The 14587-nt window shown below is 48.8% G+C and overlaps 1 protein-coding gene across 1 annotated transcript in view; it reads right to left on the bottom strand.

Annotated features, from left to right (window-relative positions):
• Positions 1-14587, bottom strand: part of LOC144114169 (uncharacterized) — a 191130-nt gene that overhangs the window by 170693 nt on the left and 5850 nt on the right. Inside the window, exon 2 of the mRNA XM_077647721.1 lies at positions 13601-13646. Within this exon, the coding sequence (XP_077503847.1) occupies positions 13601-13646 (46 nt within the window). The remainder of the gene's footprint in view (positions 1-13600; positions 13647-14587) is intronic.

Below are 14587 nucleotides of genomic sequence, written 5' to 3'. Positions count from 1 at the left end.
GCGAGGCTTTTGTACTGTAGTTAATGATGATTTGACGTGTAGCTTGTCTCCGACCACGAAAGCAGATGCTGTGATAGAATATAGTATTATAAACTGTTAGCTGGAAGGGGAAGGCGGCAGTGCTCGTGCCACCATGACTTCCAGCACATTGATTGATACACGCTGCGGTAAAATTCAACGTGAGGGAAGGAAGCATACAATAACCAGTCATGACACTAGCCGACTGGCGGCCACCATACAATCCGACAATTCCTACCAGTTTAATGCATTTTCGGCATTATGATACGTATTTGTAGAGGTACACTTTTGTGCAGGAGCGCCGTTATCACGCACGGCATAATGTCACGCCGAGCGCGACAGGGCGCGCCAGACGAGGCCGGCGGGCTAGCGAACACATACGCGAACTTGAAATGAGGCAACACCTGCAAACACAAGCGGAGAGGCAAAAAGCGCGAGCGTGAGAGAGCGGCCTTTTCATCGAGTTGTTGGCGCTAACAGCTGCCCAACGCTCGGATCATGAACGTCGCCGGACAACATATTGGTGCAACTCCCCCAGGGTGCTTAAAGCGCGGATCGATACGCATACACGCGGAAATCGATCCACTATACGCGTCAGTGCGCGTAGTACGCCGGCTGGCTGGGGCAAACAGGGTCGCGACGTCGCTACAACTCTCAACGGGCGCACGAGATCATGCAGCGGCGCACTATAACGCGCCGCCTTTCAGCCAACTGTGGGGCGGCGGTCCTCCCCCCCTTGTCGCAACCGCGCAGCCATCAGGACGGAATGCACGCAGGCTGCGAAGTGTGCATTCCTTGGCGCCTTTCAGCGGGGAGAAAAGTGCGTGCGGGGCTCTGGGGCCGACGGCGGCGTCGCATCCGCCGGTCCCCGCGGGTTTTCCAGGCTCTTTTCGCCGTCGAGTGGGTGGAGCGCGCGACCCGACGTTGCGGCGGCGGAGGCGTCCGATGAAAAGGGGTCCCGGGCGCTCGCCCCGGAGGCGATATGAAGACGTCGGGGAGTCCCCCAAGGTGTTTCCCCAATCCATTACGGCGCGACCCCGTTCGTCCTGCTCCACCCGCGCGGCCCGATCGATACGGCATCGAGGAACCCGAAATCTTCCTCCTTTGCCTCTACCCCGGCGCGCGCCAAGATGTGAGGATGGCCTCTTAGGACGCCTCCGGGAGCCTCGCCAGGTCCGCCAGCCTTGGGCGTCGTCTCTCGAAGAGCGGCCGTGAGAAGGAAACCGTCCGAGGAGGCTCCTGAGAGACGAGCCTGCTACCGAGCGTCCAGGTCGCCACGGTCGGCCTGCTTTAAGTGCCGCTCTGGAACGCGACACGATTTGTCTCAATGTCGGCGCCCTAAGTTTGTGGACCAAAACTTTCTTTGTTGTATGACCGGGAAGAGAAACGGAAGCTGGATTGGCTTCACAGCAGAGTTCTTTTAGAATGATCAGTGGAAAAGTTTGTCTCACGTTTTCATTGTCCTCGAAATCACTAGTCGACTAATGAAGGCTTTTGAAAACGCTGTCATCAGCATACTTTTTTTTTTACCAAAATGTAACAGTAATAGCAGCGTTCTTGCGAATAATAAATATCTGCGCTAAAAGCGAAGTGTCCAACCTAAGATAGGGAACGAATTCAGAAAGGAAGTTGCACTGACTATAACCAGAAGAATTTTATAAAACTCGCACTCACCCTAATTCTCTATGAGGTTTGCTGTCGACTCAAAATGTCTGAACACGCGAGTGATGAAGTTGTTTGCGATCTGCAGGTGTTTCACGGAAGCCCGGCAATAATTTTTAATAGGTTTTTGATGTAAAAAGGTGGTTTCTGTAGCATGGCAATATCAGTGCAAGTGGACGTGACAAAAGGAGTGAATCATGTTAACTAGTAACCAGGCGAACTAAATTCAATAGTTTACTTTCTAACTTTTAGAGGTACGTACCTACTTGCCACTTAAGATTTGTAGATGCCCATTAGTAGCAGCCATATCAGTTTTTAGAATTTCGGTAACACAATTACCCTCAGCGCTGTGGCTTCAACAAACTCTGATGATCTCACGCGCGATTCGAATATCGCGCGCCTGCGGTGCGCGCGCGGCGACTGCCCACCTGCTAACGTCAGTTCATGGCGCACGACAACCCTCTCCGCCGTGACAGTGGTCGCCACTGCTCGCTGCTGCAGCCCACACGGGAGAAAGATGGTCACGTGAAACGCACGCCACGAAGTGATCTGCCCAGTTGGTCGTCGCCCAGAGCGCACCTCCGGCGCGTGGTTTTCGCATCACGCGAGAAATTGCCACAGCGACGTGGGTAATCGCATTTCCGAAATTGTAAAATAGTTATATGGCTATTACTAATGATCAGCTACACACTTATGGTTGGAACCAGGTGCCTATCTGTGACAGTTAAAAGTCGACTATTAAAATTTAGTTATACACGTGACAAATTTACATGATTTACCCTATTTTGGGACGTTTGCCAACACCGCGTGGTATTACTATGCAGTAGAAGCCATCTTTTTTGCGTCAAAAAGCCTTTTGATAAAAAAAAAATGGCGGGCTTCCCTGAAACAACTGGTACGTACGAGCCTACCACCAGCACCACGTGGGATTTGCCATGCCATCCAAAAAACAGAGCACGTAAACTACGCAGGCTTTAAGCTTCCCAAGCTGGGAATTAAAGACCCCAGAATTGAACTGCAAACTTTCTTGACCTTTCCTGGTCATCTGAAGCTACTTTAAATATGTGTTGCGCAAAATGTACAAGCAGCTCTCGTTCTTTAATAGAAAGTCAGAAAAGCAATGTTGTCAGGACATTAGCGAGACTTGTGAAGGGAATAATACTACTTGTGTCATATTTATGTGGCTCTTAACCTGTCATATTGGGTCATATATAGGCGGTGGTGGTCAATTCCAGTCGACATTCCGGAGCAAGTTTTCATGCTCCGAGAAACCGAACAGCTGTTTTATTGGGCGACATGGATTAAGATCCGCAGGTTTTGTTGGAGCTCGGCGGTACGATCCCTAGACTCGTTAGGCGTCCTTCGCAGATTCAGAGAGCGCTTCGGATCGCCGATTGAAATTCGCCTTAGACCGCATGTTTGCGAGACAGTGCCAAGGACTGCCGTAACCGCGCACCTGTTATGTTACAGCCACACTGTCAGGCTCAGGCTGCGCACGGCATGTGCTAAATCCGGTCCTTCCCTTCGCGAACTCGAAGGCGCACATTTCGACGCAGCGCTTGCGGATCCGTGGCCGGAAACGTGAGTGAGAGCTTCCTAACTCGGCGAGCCTGTGATGCGCGGGTCTAAAGTCCGACTGCCGCACGCCCGGGACGCATTTCCCTTGGCCGAGAAAGGCGACGAGCGGCCTGCTGCGTCATCAGCGATTTCCAAGGTGCGCGCAACGGGTTGCGCGCGGCTGGCGCTCGCCAAGGCAAGGCGTCAGCGAGCGGTACAAAGCTCGATGTGTTTGAAGAACATATTTCACGCCGCACACACGTGCGAAATACGGACCGACTGCGGCGCTCCATTTTCCCGGCGCTGCTAGTCTATATAGGAAGGTCCCTTCATGCTGCCGCATTTTCAACGAGGCACAGAAGAGCACCACCTCGCGTGTACTTAGCATAAATTTCAATGTTTGAGGAAGCAAGTTTGTGGCCCCTTAGCTGGTGCTGTAAAGTGCTCCTGCGCGCCATCGCGCGCGCTCCATTTTCATGCAGAAAAATGTTGTCGGCGCGTACACTCTGGGAGATGGTAGCGTCTCTCGGCGAGCGATCGTCTTTTGCTCCTGGGTATGCGTTTTGCACGGACCTTCCGCGGCCTGCAGGCGAGCTTTGTTGACAGCGCCTACGCACGCTGCGGGTGGAGAGCGTGGACATGCTCGCACATAAACTTCGGCAGCGACAGTTGTCGGGTGTAAACTCACGGATTTGTAGACTCGCGAATTTATGGATGTGAACCACGTATGAGTATGTTACTCTATACGCCGATGCGAGACATGCTTAAGAATAAAAAGACGATTATGGTCGACGACAGCGGGTTCAGAGAAATTTATTTTAGTACGCTCACTATAGTTTTGTTGTTGACGAAAGCATGACTGGCTGTGACAGGTTGGAATATTGCAGTCTGGAAATCAATCACAAAAAGACCCTCCCCCCCCCCCCCCCCCCCCCCCCCCACACACACACACAACAATGAGCTCGCTCTTGGTAACTGTAGGGCGGAGAACAAATATATCTTAACGATAAGAAAAAAAGTAAAAAAGAAGCAGTTTTTTTAGGTCGCGACAATGCCAAAAAAAAGACGTCCTAGTTTATTCTAAATTGTAAGTAACGCCCAGAAAAAAATCCCTGTCTTAAAACCATTGGTAACTATTATTTCCTCTTCCGGCAGTGATTTATGATATACGCCATCCCTTGAGCTGGAGAACAATTACCAGGAAAGAGATAAAACCTTGAGAACGAGTTGCGCAGACATAAAGGACGAACACAAGAAAGACGACGTTGACAGAAAGAGCGCAATGAACTTTTCAGGAAATACTTGATCACAACACATATCTCCGCTTATTTACTGCAAGAATGAAGGAAACTCAGCAGGAACAAATTTTCCACTAAGGCAGCTTAGTTTCATAATAGTTTTGAGCACTGACTTTCGCTGCATTCGTGCTGTATCCGTAATGCTCAAAGCGTCCGTGTTTCTGGGCAGGGATTTTAGGCCTACAATTTTGGGTAGAGACTAACGGAGCTATAAGAGAAAAACTAGGGGGCGGGGGGCGGGAATCGGGGGGGGGGGGGGTGGTTCATGTCCATCATTGTCGAGGGAAAAAAAGCATCTATTTGAACCTCGTTACAACGAAATTGAAGGAGCCAGGCGATTACTTCGTTACAGCCGTAGTTTCGCTATAGCCTGTGTTGTCCGAGCTTCCAAGGGGAATCGTCATTTCTTCGTTATATCCACTATTTCGTTATAAACCGTCGCGTCACAACGAGGTTCGACTGTATTTCCGCTCCCTTCCAAGTGGAGTTGACGACAGAAAACCCTGTTCCTCGGTTCGAATTAACAAGGCTTGGAAGGTGAGGAACCATTCATACTGCCGAGCGAAACTTTTTACAGCAATTTATTTTTTCTCTCTTTTAGGCAATCGTTGAAACGGTTTACTAGCTACGTCCTCTGGTAATATCTCAAAGATTTTGCGACTGCTTTTTTGCCCATTTAATAAAATACAGAACACGACACAGGGACCAAAATGACGAAATGTCCCTAGCCAGTTTAAAAAAACAAATTGTTTAATCGAGACCAGAGTGTCTGGCCAGGGTCATAAAGCTGCACCTACACAGAAGAGTAAGAAAGGTTTTCCTTTTATCGTATCGTAAGTGCATTCACAGTGAATTGCCAGTTGATGAGCATTGAGACAGGCGGTGATTTCTTTTAAATATCATTTGTGTAGTGATGCACACATGCCTTCTCGCCGTACACTTAAGAACTAATGCGATTTTCAGCAGCGTTCCGCCTCATTGCGTATGACGGAAAGTTAGTAGAAGAATCTCCCACGGCAGAAACCGCGGCCTAATGCGGTTTGGAAACGGCACAAATAATACACTGTCCCGCAAATCCCATTTCGTTGAGTTAATGGGGTTTTATTTTACGCCATCTTAGGTACCCATGCATAGCACGGCGACTTGAATAAGAAACTGATGAAAAAAAAAAGCAAACGAAACAAACGGTCTTTTTGTCGGGTAGAAAGCAGTCTTATACAGGTAAAAAAAAAATTTATCACAGGCGCCGGGTCGAATACACCTTCAACGCAGGCTTGCCAGGAATGTGCATGGGGCATACATTTTGAGCGCTGATCTTGGAACTGGACGACCAATTGTACAATTAAAAAAAAAAGAATGCAATGCTTCCTTGACATTCCGAAGTCTTTAGGAAGTGAATCAAGTCGCTTTTTGTTCGAACGTCTAAACACGTAAGAAATGCTAGTGATGATTAAGGCAGCACTGGTAACGAGAAAGGAGTCAGACAGCCGCAGAGAGGCTGCACCAAAGAACGCTTTCTCCCGCCTTTGAACAGCCCACTTTTTGAAGAGCTGCCTTCCAGCCCTTTTTCGGCCACTAGACCCTCCGGATAGTCAAGCTATGTGAAACCGCCTGGAATTTTTATCGCTCCAGCGCCACTCAGTAACAACAAATGCGATGAAATTAAACCAAATCTAGTTCTGACGCTGCGCAGGTGGCAGTCAAGGTGCGTGCCTTCGCCCGCAGTTTCAATGCAGGGGGCCGCAAATCAACGCGTGTTCCGTTTTGCTTTCAGTCAATTATAGTACGCAACTCGCCCTAAAAGTGCATGGCTACCCTTGTACAGAGCCAGGCAACATGAGTTTTCCACGGATCTAGTGTCCCCCGAATCAAACCTTGTGGCTAAGCACTTGTCTGAAAGTATTGCCAAAGGTATGGATTCCAAACTGCAGGCAGATCCACATCAAGAGCTGAACGAGAGAGCACAAGACCCCCGTTCTTCGCAGTTCTCGAATATCGAACGCTTTATCTAGGCCCTGTCCAGCAAATAAATTTTGTAAAAGTCAGGCGTAAACAAACCACGCCGCTTCTCGATGCAACACAGGCAACAAAGTCAACAGGACTAGTGAAAGCGTGGGTGGTCATGATACGGCGAAATTGTTACCGTGATGGCCTCGATTGTAGCGGTACTTTGAATATAAGGGACCTCTTCATAACGAGGATGTTCGGTAATAGAGAGAAGAGGGACGGCAGCCGGACTTATCCCTTTCATTCTCAGCGAAAGAAGAGGCACATGCGACTAAAGTGGCGCAGTGGAACGCTTTCTCAAACCCTTCTCGTCCCGCACAGGGCGCGAACGGAGAGCTGATACAGCCCCCCCCCCCCCCCCCCACACACACACACAAGCCGGGTTGGTTGGGGTCCGCTTGGAAATATTAAACGCAAGCCCGAAGGCGATTTGATATGCGCCTCTCACCGCGACAGCTGATTTGCGCGGAGCAATAGATCGCGTCGCCTTAGCATCTTCCACCGCGCGCTGTGTGCAGCCACGAGGGGGCCGCGCTTTCGTCGTCGGCGGCGTTCAAAAGGGCCGGGTGCAGCCCCGGACAGAGGCCAGCTGGCCCTGCGCGTCTCCGGGGTCGCTCACACCGCTGCGGCGCCCGCGGCTCCCGGGCGGCGGCAGCGGACGCGCGGCCCGATAACGAGCCCCCTCCGGGAGGAAATCGGCCCGCCGGCAGAGCGCGCGGCGATCACACACCGCTGAACACGTCGGGGTCCCCCCCACCCCCCTTTTTTTTGTGTCCCGCGAAAACAAACAGCCGAGTTGACGGCACTTCTTGCGATAGCACGTTTCAATCTGAGACGTAGCTGATAACATCCCTGGTTTTTGTTCAGCGATGCGGACAGACCTTCTTCCGCATGGGTTCTACGTTGAAGGAACGCGAGCGAATACTATCGCGCGGGAGAGCATAGGTGCTGCCGGTTGTGCCCGGCCTAGATAGCATGGGGAGAGAGAGAGAAAGAGAAATGCAGGAACATAGGACAGATTTCAGCTCGAAGAGATGATCTTTGAGTGCCGTCAAAAACAGTACAGGGAGTGAACCGTCTTGACAGTTCCTCTTCGCTCATATCCTGCCTGTGCGGCCGTGTCCATGCTGGATGGCGTTGATAAAGTCTCCTACTGGGCGCCACCCGCTTTCAATAACGTCCCCTAACTGCCGTCCTTGGTAAAGAAATGCTGTGTTCGATGTATTGACCCCAGGACGCCAAAGATAATATCGTCAAACACATAAATATTAAGCAAGACTGCGACGCCTGTGCATCTGTGTGCTGCACAAGGAAAAAAAAACCGTCCCTCAAGGTTTCATGGCTTCCTTGGAGCGAAGTTTCTTTCCGCTTATTTCGACAGCCCCGTCTCTAGCTCAGCGAAGGGCAGCTCCTTTCTCTTAGTTCTGCATTCACGATCGTCGTGAGGAAGGAAGGCAGTGGGAGTGTTGGTGTGACACAGCCTGATGCGTAGTCCAAACTGCAGAACCTTTACTTAGCAGAGTCTGTATGCCTTCATAAAACTTTACACTTTTAGCGAATCACATCGGCGAACTTCCCTCGCCCTCATAGTTTTTTTTATTAATACGATTTCATGACAGTCTTTTTGCAGAACAGAGCACCGCAGTCGAGAACCACTTTGACAACCGGTTCTGGTTAGACTATGTTCTGCATCAGAAACTCAAATGTGAGTGTCATTTCAGTTCATGCCACGCGAATATGTACAGTACTCACGGATTGAAATAGGACATTCGGAGCGCGTGGCCGTCGCTTCATGGAACGCCGCCCGTAGACGCTCATGGAACCAAGGTGGTGCATTGTGGTATGGCGCGAGAGGGAGAACATCTACAAAGCAGAATTGTTCCTTCCAGTAGCCATGAGCCGGCCTGTGGTTTACCACATGCCTGCGTGGCACTGCAAGGCTAGCGCTCCGAATGTCCTATTTCAATCCGTGAGTACTGTACATCAATTAATAAATTACTGCGATTTTTAAACACACGAAGAAGCCGCGATTTGTAATACATGAGCTTCTGTGAGAAAATATTATTCCGGAAAACGGCCATAACTGCCGTTATAACGAATACGTATAAGAAGAAAGTGCCCACGTCCGTCCGATAAGACCACCACTGTATAACCTTTTCATCGTGTGTCGAAACACCCCCTATCTGGAGTGCCTATCTGGAGTGTTGCAAACCTGCTTAGGGAGCCCACGCTGCCGCATCCACCGTGCTACCGCCATCTGTAGACAACAGCCCAGCCAGCAATTTACGGCGACGCCCAGCGAGCGTTTATTGGGAAGGTCTGTAGCCATGCCGAGTTTAATGCCTTTCCGATGAATACTTAGTTCACAGTGGAGGTGTAAAACAGTGGGAATCCTCGTTTGCTCCCAACTTTCCGCGGGCGGGTTGGGGTAAAGAAGGGAGTTCTACGCAAGAAGGAAACCTGACGACTCCACGAAGCAAGTCTTCGCTCGCAGAGTAAACGCGTCTTTCTTTTTGCGGCGTCGTAAGCTGACCGATGATGAGATCAGTTCAGCAAAGAACCAAAGCACGGATCCCAGCGCAATGAATGCTGATGTTAGGACGCGAAGCGGTCGCCCCGTGACTAGCGTGAGCTTCCGGCGCCTTCCTGTTTACCGCATGGGCCGAATTCGCTTCACGTCCTTGAGAAGAGTGGTTATCGTGTACGTAATGAACGACTTTCTTCTTTAACAAACATCTTTACAGGACTTCCCGCAATCAATGTGAACCAATGCAGCGCACCTCGACGCGGTAGTTTTTGCTAAGATATTTTGTTTCTGAGATCTGGTGATCGAAAAACACAACCGAAAATTTTCTGCCGTCATAATAGATTTTTGTAGCATTTTGGGACATGACTTTGTAGCAACAACAGAATTATCTGCAGTCCTGTGCTGTCCCTTGTCGTTTTGATACAACTACAGAAAAATACTGCGCGAAAATACTATAGTACTACAGAAAAATACTACACTACTGCAGAAAAACCAGTCGTTACGACAGGACGCCAAACATCTTGCCTTATTTTGAGCACGACTCTGTCGTATGTTTCGACTGGGGCTGTCTTTTCATACGATACCCTGTCGCAAGGCCACAGCCATATTTTTATCTATGTAGGCCGGGATGAAAGTTTCCCGGGTCGGCCCAGCCGACTCTATCGGTCATCGTCACGAAGCACAGTTCTCTCATCGAGTTGCTACCGGTAGCCGACTTCTGTTTCAAATACTCAGACCTAAGACGTGTACCGCGGATCTGGCAGAAGCGTTGGCCAAATGAGGAGAAAACCAATAACCGCTCGCGAAAACGGCGCCGAGAGACAAGTCCCCGGAAGAGGAGGGCTCCGATCGCTCCGCTCCAGTGACCGAGCCGTCGTCACAGAATCTCAGGCTCCATTTGGGAACTAATCCATCGGCGTAAACGGGTCGCTGCCTCGGCGACGCTGCCGCACGCGGAAAAGGGCGCTCGTCGCGAGCGGCGCTAAGCGATCGGCGCTGGCGCCGGGATCCGGTCGCAGCAGCTAAGCCGTCAGGGAGCGCCCCGAGACGCGAGCCGGGGCCGAAGCCGCGCCGCCGAGCGGAAAAGCCAACACGATCCCCGCCGTCCCCCGAGGCGGCCCGCGCTTCAGATCCGTTAAGGGAGGAGTTGTTGACACGACTTCTTACGGACGCTAAGCTATAGGCTAACAGCTGCGATTGAAAAGGCTCCGACTGTTCAATGGCACTCCGCCGAGGACGCGCAAGTTAAAAGAGATCGCACCGGAGACGGCGCGCGGGCCGCCGCGTGCATGCTCGCGGATCGGCGAGGACGACGCAGCGGCTGCCCAGGCTTCACGCACTTCGGATCTTCGCCTCTTGGCTGTCGCAACAAGGCGCGGGCATTGTGTCGGCTCCGAGAGCAGTGCCGATCTGCGCTCCCCGAGGCCGCGGTAGTCAACCGAAGACAGCGCGCACTCCAAGCTTCCAGCAGTCGCCAGAACAAAGGACGCTGTGTCACTGGAGAGCTCCGCGCGCCGGATTAAAGTCTCCGATTGCGCAGCCAGTCGACTCTGCACGAGCGCGAAAACACAATCTAGATGCTCGGTGGACAATTCGGTACTGCGGACCACTCAATGCTCAAGGGGTGACGTTGGTGGCTTTAGGTAAAGGGGCCCGAAGATACCAGCCACTCGGTGCTACTGAGGGTAAACGAGGATGGACATAGCCAACAATTCTGCACAAAAGCATTTTTTCGTATAATTTAAGACTTCACCACAAAAATCAATGTAACCGCAGATCACCGGAAGAGGGTCTTGCATTTTTTTTCTATTAACGTTTGTGCTCTAGCCAAAAACGTTTCCCATTGGTTTTCTATGGCAGTCAGCTGTTCGATGCGATCAATGGAAACACTTTAAAACAAAGATTTTGCTACATATCATAAGAATGGACCATTACCTTCATTATTTCCATAGCAGTATCTTACAATTTTCAAAATTTTTGTGCGAGAATGTTGGACATGAGGAATAACGACAGGAAGAAACGGAGCAGCGAAAGAAGACCGGAAATTGTATGTCAAGTGTGCTGAACGCCCCGTTGTTTGACCGGCAAGCGCTTTACCGCAGGCTTCAGTCTCTCAAGTCAGTACTGTGTTCGCCTCTCCGTGTCAGTGGGAGCTGCTACTAGAGCGCCAGGCTGCCGCCTTCATTACCACGATTTATTATGATTTCGATAATGGGTATTTCCCAGCTGGTGTGCATACATAGTTACGTTAACTATTAGAGCGCCCCCGAAAGTAGCACAACGAAACGTATTCGTTTTTGACAAGTTTCTTGAAACACCTACCTGTCGTTGTGATGCGATTCAAGCAATGCCCCTACAATTTTAACATTACGACGTCCACTGGAACTTTAACCGTCTTCATTTACAAAATGACTAAAAAAGCGAACAAAGTAATACGGGCTTAGTGTTCCCACTTGTGATAAGTATTGCTGTTAGAGCATGCTCTAATAGTGGATCTCTGGATAAAAAGTGGATAAAAGAAATAGTGGATCTCTGCGCAGAAGAAAAAATAGCTTTTAGCATGTCGACGATTTTGTAACGTGTCTTGCAAAAGCAACACAGTGAGAAGGCAGCTTGGATTTTCGACAATAGCTACAGCGGGAGAACGAAGACACTGCCCATACAGAGCGGCGTTGCAGGCAATAATAGGACATTGCCTCAGCGGTAAAGAATAACCCTGAAAAACAGCCGCTGTAACGGGCAATACTATGGCAGTTTGCAACACACGCACGCACAAAAAAACAACACTGCAAGTAAAAAAGCAAGTAGCTTCCCTACGAGTAGCCTCGCGGTAGCTTTCAGGATGAGTAACACAAAGCGGGAACGACCCATAACAGGAACTGCCTGGAGTCTTGCTTATTTGGGTTTTTGGACCTATCTGGTGTAGACAAAAACACCTTGTTCCATAGCGTTATTTGGCCAAAGCTGCCCTTGCGCTATTGGAATTAAGCATAATGTCTTGCTTATGCTTAGATCTATAGTACCCGTTTACTGCGCGTTTGTTGCATACATACATAAATGCACGTTGTTGCAAATGGCTCCAAAAACAAAAGGAATTGCGATCTGGAGCTTCCTGTGCTCGCTGCTGCATTTCTGCAACGTACATTAGAAACGCGCGCCGTCTTGAGCTGCCACCTCTACTTATTCAGCAGAATTATTGCCAAACAAACATGATAGAAGCTTCCCGAGCTCACGTGCGCAGTAACACCGGAAATTTTTTGCAATTTTATTGAGTTTCTGAACTGGATAAAGTGCATGAAACTTTTTTCGGGATTTGATACTTATCAGTCTTAATGTGCAGAGGCCACGAAACTTTCTTATTTTGTAGCGGTTAGTTTTTGACGACTGAAAGTTGCTATTTTGCGCATAAGCAACAACGTGCACATGGAGTCTTTTCTTGTCAGAACAGGCGATGGATTCTAAAACCTTCTATGGCCGGGCGATTCCTTCGGAAAGCGAAGAGAGTGACTTTTCAGGTAGTGACGATGATCCTGAGAGTAAGTTTATTTCCCAGAGTATGTTTTTTTTTTGTAGAATGTCTGAATTTTTTCTTATGGGCGTTGTTGTGGAGGCCCAGCAGCACCCACTCCAAAACAGGATGTCAGGCTCCATGAGGTAAAATTTCTGAAACATCGTGCCTTGTTTCAATGCTAATAATTGCATTTCTATTTTCCAGGTTGGTCACTGGGTCCTTTGGAGCCAGAAGAGACAGCATTGCAATTTTCGCAAATGCACAGCATTCTGTATGAGCTACTGCTCGAAGTGTAGTACTGACATCTGCTCGACAAGCAAGAGAAGTTGTTTTCTCTACTACCACACAAAGAAATGAAGCTTTTGTTGTGTTTGATTCAATACTCATTATTTGCATTTCATTCTCACCAAGCGCAATATTCATTTCTGTAATTTATTCTTTATTTGCATGTTGTTGCAAATATGCAACATACCTATTTTGGGCCAATAAAAACTGTACAAAACCACTGACACAATTTTCCATGCGCACACAGTGATTCTTTTTGCTGCGTGCGTCTCCTGAAATAATTTTATGCTGAGACAAAAAATTCTGTAGTAAAGGGTACATGGTAGCATATGAAACTCGTTAGATGCAAACATTCAATGATGATTTGCAGTTAATAAGACAACACCCAGTCGTGATGAAGTCTTGCTCGTTTCTGAACTTGGAAACACAACATACTAGGGCGTAAATTATGGTTATCCTGAGCTACTTGTTTCCTTAAGGTCGCTACAAAGGGTAGCCTAAGTTCTTGCAGAACATAACTTGGCATCCTATTTTTCTCTGTATGCTCAAAACTCAAAAAAAGGAAGTCCTAGGTTTTTTCTGTGGTTCGCTCACTCATGCTAACAAGCAGGCTTGTGCTGCAAAATTCATGCTCTATTATGAACTTATGCGACAGCGAAAAAAAAAAGGCATAGTTTTTTTTTTCTCGCTCTCGCAAGGCAGTGGGTGGTGTGATAAAAGTGATGCAGACGTCACCTGCTACAGGAGAAAGCTTGGAGACGACGCACCAGCGGCTCTTCCACTGAAATGAAAAATAGAGACTGTTAGCATCCTCTTCAAACAGAAGCACCGACTGCAGATAATCGGTTGTATGACTTTAGCTGCGCGATTCCGCTAAAACTTTGGCAGGATAATCACTGGTATGTAAAGAATCACGGCTGGGAAATCAAAAGAAGCTTAGATAACTCGTGACAATTGCACCCATCACAGTACAATATCAAGGAGTACAAACGCTCATTGAAAAGCAAATTGGAATTGAACATTATCTATTCTTATCTAATTTCATATTCTTATTGATATCATTACCACCAAAAATTGTATTTCTACCGGCAAAAGGTCACTAATACATCCAACCTTCCCCACTGAGACTGTGAGAATAAAATGTTAGTAGAGGAGGCATTCCGAACAAAAAAATGACTTGCGGAAAAATTCCTTCAACTTTTATGGAAGTGACCCCTATCACACGGCAGGAACGATTAAATTGATTTTGGAATAAGCTGAAGAGAGCTGTCACATTTTGTTCCTGTTTTTTTCTTTCGCACTTTCGGTAGTCTAGACTGAAACTGACATAACGGATTTGCGAGAAATAATAAAAAACAAACTTCGAGCGTAACGGGTAAGATTTAGGGAACCCTTTTCACAAAGCCGTTCGCGGCAATCTTCGCGCCTCAACACGCAGAAATAAATTTTCTACAGGGAAACTACATTTTTCCTCCTCAATGCGCGAACCTAGCGGTTAGCGCTGGTACATCTGCTTCTCCTTGATGGCCACGATGGGATAAAAAAAAAGAAAGAAAAGAAAGAAACTGGATCCCTAGCGCGGAAGGAAGCCGGCAGACTTTGATGGACGAGCCAGCGTCTTCAGCGATTCTCACTGGCACGGCGGAAAAGCGCGCGGCGAAGCGCCGCGAGTAACAAACTCGCAGCAAAGGATGCGGCCGGCGGCAAACCGTCATATTCAAT

Source organism: Amblyomma americanum, chromosome 1 (genome assembly GCF_052857255.1).
Source record: "Amblyomma americanum isolate KBUSLIRL-KWMA chromosome 1, ASM5285725v1, whole genome shotgun sequence".
NCBI classification, from domain to species: Eukaryota; Metazoa; Arthropoda; class Arachnida; order Ixodida; family Ixodidae; genus Amblyomma; species Amblyomma americanum.
The sequence above is the reverse complement of the archived record's forward strand: the minus strand, read 5'-3'. Positions and strand labels throughout refer to the sequence as shown.